The sequence below is a fragment of the Stegostoma tigrinum genome, chromosome 1 (genome assembly GCF_030684315.1).
Source record: "Stegostoma tigrinum isolate sSteTig4 chromosome 1, sSteTig4.hap1, whole genome shotgun sequence".
Lineage (NCBI taxonomy): Eukaryota > Metazoa > Chordata > Chondrichthyes > Orectolobiformes > Stegostomatidae > Stegostoma > Stegostoma tigrinum.
In genome coordinates, this window is record NC_081354.1 from 69,879,055 (window position 1) to 69,886,404 (window position 7,350).

General features: G+C 43.3%; 1 protein-coding gene across 1 annotated transcript; it reads right to left on the reverse strand.

Annotated features, from left to right (window-relative positions):
• Positions 1–432: 432 nt before the first annotated feature.
• LOC125460294 (interleukin-8-like) lies at positions 433–7,350 on the reverse strand. Its single transcript, XM_048547658.2, has 4 exons — positions 7,235–7,350; positions 6,405–6,534; positions 6,129–6,208; positions 433–583 (listed from the first exon to the last, which is right to left on the reverse strand). Exons 1-4 carry the CDS (start codon positions 7,293–7,295, stop codon positions 498–500), a joined length of 357 nt encoding a protein of 118 aa, XP_048403615.1. The 5' UTR covers positions 7,296–7,350; the 3' UTR covers positions 433–497.

Sequence of the window (7,350 nt, forward strand, 5' to 3'; positions counted from 1 at the left end):
CAACAGTTCATCTGAATATTAAGAAACAGTGACAACATACATTCATTATCAGAATCTCTTCTTATCTGGAGAGCAACAAAATTGCCATTAATTCTCCATTATTGCAGACATTAAAGTTGAACAATTGATATCATCCATCTCATTGAACATCCTCTACAAGTTCAGAATGTTTTCCCCATACCTGCAGTGTGTTTTGATTAGAAATTATTTTCTGACAATGATAAAGAATTGCAAGCAAATTGATTTCAGTCACAGAATAATTTGCATAAGCAGTTACTCTTAATAAACATTTGCAAGACTATGAAAAAAAATTCAAATCTGTCTCAAAGCCTTATGAAATATATCAGGCAGTTTTCATCAGCAGTGAGTAAACAATTACAGTGTGACTGAGTTAAAAATTAAAATCATTTTCATAAAATAAAGCAGGGTAAATATTCAAACAAGCCATCAGATGGTGCTAGCAGGGAATTAATATCCCAGACAAAACAACTTTCATTTCACTGTCCATCATCCTCCAGGTTCGCAGGTTTGGAACTAAGTCCATCCCATTGTGGCTTCAGTTCTCTCTTGTGTGAATTGGCACCTGAAGTTTAAAACAAAAATCGTATTTCCCAGCCAACTGCAACTGTTTATTTTAGTACAAAAAATATCAGGCAGGATTTTCCTGTGTGAACATAAGGAGGACGGCAAGTGAGTTTCATGGTGTAATTTCTGCGATAACCCAGTTATGCAGTACAATTGCTCACTTCTCATCTTATTATTTGTGTAAGCCCAGTGTTAGGCGTATTATTTAGCAAATCATGTGATGAAGAAGTCACTGCTGAGACCTCCTGCACTGCCACGGTGATGCCACCCGAAGGTTGCAGGAACAGCAACTCATATTCCGCCTGGGAACCCTGCAGCCATATGGTATCAATGTGGACTTCACCAGTTTCAAAATCTCCCCTTCCCCTACTGCATCCCTAAACCAGCCCAGTTCGTCCCCTCCCCCCACTGCACCACACAACCAGCCCAGCTCTTCCCCCCGACCCACTGCATCCCAAAACCAGTCCAACCTGTCTCTGCCTCCCTAACCGGTTCTTCCTCTCACCCATCCCTTCCTCCCACCCCAAGCCGCACCCCCATCTACCTACTAACCTCATCCCACCTCCTTGACCTGTCCGTCTTCCCTGGACTGACCTATCCCCTCCCTACCTCCCCGCCTATACTCTCTCCACCTATCTTCTTTAATCTCCATCTTCGGTCCGCCTCCCCCTCTCTCCCTATTTATTCCAGTTCCCTCTCCCCATCCCCCTCTCTGATGAAGGGTCTAGGCCTGAAACGTCAGCTTTTGTGCTCCTGAGATGCTGCTTGGCCTGCTGTGTTCATCCAGCCTCACATTTTATTATCTTGGAATTCTCCAGCATCTGCAGTTCCCATTATCACTGCTGAGACCTTCTGTCTTTCAAACTCTGAAGCCATCTTTAAAACGCAGACTGATACCACTTAAGATGCTGCAAGCCTGAAATGGCTCTTTACACTGCATTGTCCACCTCTTAAAGTCTCAAAACGTAGTCCTGAAAAAAAAAGCCACTCCTAGTTTCAGGGAGAAAGCTCTAAAGTATTGGTGAATGGGATAATGGAGAGGTCAGTGCTCTTCCCAGGTGACCACAACAGAATACTACACTATATGACATGTCCAGCCGGGACAGAGATGGAAACATGGGTCAGTGCTGACTCCATCATCTAAAGGGATACGCAGCAGTGCAAAAAGAAAGTCAATCACATCCTGCATTCCACAAGTGTACGTGGCACCACCACCCCTCTGCTACCTCCTCTTACAAGGCCATTGCTTTAAGGTTGGGAACTCAACACCAATGGCAGGGTGATATAGAGACAAGAGATCTTAACCTTCTTCAGGTACCCCTTCCTCTCTGGGTGACAAGTGGCACCTGGAAGCACCCACAGGAGGGACCAACACAGGCATGCAATAAGATTCTTCTCAGGACTATTGTGTCCTTCTGACAGCACCCTGCCTGTGATCCCAAAGACTACCACAGTTCACACTGACAAGGTTGAGCCCGCATCTGGGCAAAATATTCCATGAGGCATGAGGGGCAACTGCCTTTATTTTCCAAGTCAGCAGGGTCAGAGCACACTCTCTCCACCCCAGGTTCAGGCATTGAGACTGCATCTGGTGCTGGGAAGGACAGGTGGAAGAAAACAGACTGAGGGCACACTGCTGCTACATCATTATAAATATGCGATTAGTTCTGACAGTATATTTTCATTTGCACTGTTACAAAGTTTGCTGTCGTATTGTTTTCAGTGCAGCATCTAGTTAAATCAGACCCATGTTCAAGATGAGGTCCTCATCCCCAGCATGTAAAGAGTTTGCATTGCAATTGCAAAAGCAATCAAGACTTTGACTGTAGAAAACTTCACACAGCAGTGATCTTTAAAATCTATCTTTGAAGACTGTAGCCAAGGCATTGCACATTAATATGAAGGACACTGAAGTTAAAGCCAATCCCTGGGGATAGTACTAAACCCAGTGACCTACCTTATAGTTGACTGTGCAAAACCAGCAATGATTTCACACATCTCTTTTGGGAAAGGTTGTTCCTATATATGAGTTTCTCAATAACATTCAAGGCTGGGTGATGTTCACTGGCCAGCTCACATGTTCATTGCCCCTCCTAGTGCAGTTGTCTGCAGAGAAAAGCCTCTGGCAGGTCAAAGCCTGTTTTGGAGGATTTTCAAGCATGTCAAGGCAATGTTGCAGTCTCTGTCCTCCAAAATACTGAAGGAATACAGATAAAGGAAGTATCAGAAGGACTCATGTCAAACTAAAAACCAAAAGAACTGCAGATACTGTAAATCAGGAACAAAAACAAAGTTGCTCAAAAAGCTCAGCAGATCTGGCAGCATCTGTGAAGAAATTAAACAGAGTTAACATTTCGGATCCGGTGACCCTACCTCAGAACTGTCATGTCAAACTATTGGCTATCACAAGAACCTCGCTCACAAATGCCTCATATGTGTTTCCTGAAGGCACATTTCAGAGCTGCATAACTTTTGCGGCAAGTGACAAAGACACAATGTCTCATTGTTGAAGATATCATTAAGATGGATAATATAGTAGTTAGTGTATAAGAAAGAAGTGAAGAAAAAAAACGAGCAAGTTACAGATGTCCTTTACATTGTCAGGAATTTGATACAAAAACAAGCAAACAAAGTAACCAAGGAAGTGGCTGGATTTTAGGTTACCCGTGGCCTCTTTGGACCCTCTGGAATGTAATACTGGACCTCTTCATGGACGTCCTGGTGAATGTCCTAATCCTCAGCCTCAACCTCACCCTTGGGCATTAGTCTCACTGACCCATTTTGTTCCCATCAAGGGCATTCCTCCTTCATCTGTAAAACTTGTGAAGGGACCAGTAATATATAGCAATGATGTGGGACACTTTGCTTGGCCATGGCTGAGAAGTCCCACTGGAGCAGTCCAGCTATCAAACCTCATTCTCAGAAGGCCTATTGTCTATTCCACTATGAGCCAATTAGAAGAGTGTCCAGCAGTGTACTGTTATTCTGCACCAGTCTGTGCATTTCCAACAGGTTTGGAGCCAGATTTGGAGAGGGTATCCCGTGTCTCCCAGCAACTCTGCCTGTATGGACCAAGAATCTTGGAAAGAAGGAGGTCCCAGTGAATATGTATGAGTTATGGCATCTGTCAGGACATCTGATCCCTGCCAGGATATTGATGCTCCTCCAGTTTAGGTGCAACCCATCCTCCCAGTACAGGTCTCACCTGCCCCAGAAGATATCCCAATGATCCACATACCTGAAACTCTCCCTCTTACACCAGCTCTTTAGGCATGGATTTAGCTGGACTGTGAGTTATGAAATATTTATTCCTAATTTGGTGACTCTTTTGTTAAATGACCATCTTGGTCAGTCTTTGAATTAGAACAGACAATGAGAGCGCATGTCTTGCTGTCAAACAGGGACTCCAGAGTTTGGATGTTCAGGTTCACTTTCTGCCTACGTTGCCCTTGCAATTGGCCATTGATCCTTTACCCAATGGAATCAGTGCAGGGATGTTGCACACCCTACCCAATGGAGAAGAAAGCCAAGCTGGTTTTGATTCATGCTCTCTCACTCAAGCAGAGGCATGATATGCCCCAAGGGGAGATGGAGGCCCTGAACATCATTTTCAACCTGACGAAATGTTACCATAACTTACTGAGCTGTCATATCATTCCGCTGACATATCATCCTATCTTCATATTTGGTCATCTTCAGACCAGACACTGGAATTTCCTCGACAGCAGCCTCCCTCACTGGTGACAGCACCAGAGGTGAACCCTACTCCCTTCAGCTAACTTATATGATATAAAATACACGAGGTTGGAGCAACACGCACATGCAGATATATTGTCCAGGTTGCCCTTGCTCTCAAGTTAAGGGCAATCCAGTCTCAGGGTGAAGACTCTGTACTTCTCCCAATCAGGAAATGAGCCAGTGATGTGACACATTTGGAAATGATACCAGAAATGATATTGTTTTCAGCCAAGTGACGGATCTGCTCCTAAAAGGGCAGAAGTCACCTGGAACTTAAGCCGTACATGTTCCAGAGTTGGGAATTGTCAGCTTAGAACAGTTGCCTATGATGGGGAATGGGTGCAATCATCTCTCCGTATATCTCTGTGATACAAGTTGCGAGAGCAGTTGCACTAGGCTTATTGTGGGTAGTGAGGTCAAAAGAGCTTGACAGGATGTATTTTTGGAGGCTGAATTTGGATAACCAGATTGAAGCCAGTTTGTACCAGGCTTGCACATAAGCCAGGAAAACAAAGCCATTGTCATCATTACACACTAGGAATGGGCTGAGGTGCCATGACAATGTGCCCACATTAATTTCACCCACCCTTTTGAGGGTCAAATGATGCTGGTGGCAGCTGGTGATCATTTCAAGTGTTTGCAGGTGATGGTAAAGAGATCCACTTCTGCAGAGTTGACCATCAAAAAAGTGGACAAAATGTTTCCGAGGTTTGGTAGCCATGAGAAAGTTGTCAGCAACAATGGCCCTCAGCTCCTCATGGAGGAAATGCACTGACTAATGGAATGCAATGACATTCAGCTTATTAACTCAGCATCCCATCACCCCTCAGTGGTCTTGTGGAAAGGTTCATACGATCATTAAAGCACTCATTGAAAATATCAAAGGGAAAGTGAGCTAGTTAATGAAGTCAACAGCATCCTGACCATGTGCCGAACCACATCTCATGCCACTACCCAGAACTCGCAGCTTAAAAGGAAGTTAAGTACCACATTCAATTTGTAGCTACCTGAATCATATTATCCCTGCAGTGTGGAAGCAGGCCATTTGGCTCATCACGTCCAATTGACCCTCCAGAGAGCATCACACCCATATATCTTATCTACATCCCATAACCCTGCATTTCCCATGTTTAATCCACCTAGCCTGCACATCCTGGACACTATGGGCAATTTTGTATGCATAATCCACCTAACCTGCACAACTTTGGACTGTGGGAGGAAACCAGAGCACTCAAAGGAAAATGGGAGAATGTGCAAACTCTATACCGACAGTCGCCTGAGGACAGAATCAAACCTGGGTCTCTGATGCTGTGATGCAGTACTGCTAACCACTGAGCCACCATACTTCTCCTACCCTGCATAATCCCATGAAAAAACACACAGGATTTTTTAGAAGAATCGATTAAACTAGATGTCCAGAAAGGAAACAAATGCGAAGAGGCACTGTTTTTGGCAGGGTAAGAGGTGGAAATCCAGCTGCAGGCCACTTGAATGGGTTACGGCCTCTGCAGGTGGACAGGCCACTTCCATATTGAGGCATCCTTATGTTGTCTTGCTTTCATCTGCAGGGCCAAGCCCTCCTGTTGGGGCTGCTAGCCTTAAATCAGTGTGAGTCTGACGATTGCTATTGCTGCATCTGGACAATGATTGAGAAGGTGGGCTAGTTAAGAGGTTGCAGTGTGGAACATTTTCCTGGTGAGCCTTCAGAACTTGTGCACATTGTAATCTCTATGTGGGTTCGATGCTGCAATCCCACTGCTGATTGGAACATAAAGTCTGAATTTTGACAAACACCAAACACCAACCTTTCTTAGCTTTAATGATAATCTTCAACCAATCAGCATCAGGGCTCACGCATAATTTCTTTCCATTTTTCATGCTGACTCTGTGAAGGTAAGGAGAGCTTTTAGAAACCAATCCACGGAAATGAGAGATCTTCCACTGAGAGTCGAGAATTTAGTTAGACTTTAACATAAATTATCTGCTTCATAAATAATGATTGATGCAACATACTTTCAGTAAATAACAGAGTATGCAAATAGACATAATAGATGAAGAAAGGTTAAAGGTGACATTCTCACATTATCTCCAGTGTCTCACAGTGTGATCCTTTGGGAATATACTTCAAGCTCTTGATGAGTTTTGGATTGATTAGCTCAGAGCTGGTGTTGGGGCACAAGCACCGGGCTTGAGTTCCTGGCAGAGGAATGCCTGTGAAAAGATTGTTTTAACTTATTTTACATTAGTGATTGAAGTAGAGTGAATCTTTGCACTTCGTTCCAATGTGAGATCCTTAATATATTTCTGCATGGTTCACAACAAAATACCAATTGACTGTCCAAATAACGACAATCAATAAAATTATTCTGTCATCCTGGAAATAAACATTACAATTAATAAAAAGTAATCACTGAAATGTTACAGTGCAGAAGGAAGCCGTTTGACCCATTGTCTCTGCATTGCTTTTACAAAAGATCAAAGCTCCCTGCTGCCAAACTCTTGCTTTTCCTCCAAAACCCTTGCACATTATTTCAATCCAAGTAATCATCAATACCCTCCCTCAATTGAGGCAATTGAACCTGCCACCATGACACTTCCAAGCAATGCATTCCATACCCTAGCTACTCATTGCATGAAATAGCCCTTTCGCAAAAGAAAATGCAATCAACTCTTTTCTAGTTACTAAATTCCAGGCTAAAATTGATGAAAGTGATTAAATACAGCTATATTAATAATTCAGCATTCAAACTGGCATTGTACAGCCAGCAAAATTGGTGAGCATTAACACTTTAATAAATATCCATCCAGTGCACTGAGACATATATTGCTGGTCAATACGTCAGCAGAAAGACTATCTTCCATGTCATACTGATGGAAAAAACTAAAGCACAACAGAGAAATGTTGACATACCTTGTGCAGTTATACCACACAACAGCAGGATGATAGTTATCATGGTAGTTGTTTTGTTCATCTTTGATTTTGTGCTGTTGAATCGATTTTTGCTGAAGGATCTTCTGTCAACCTCA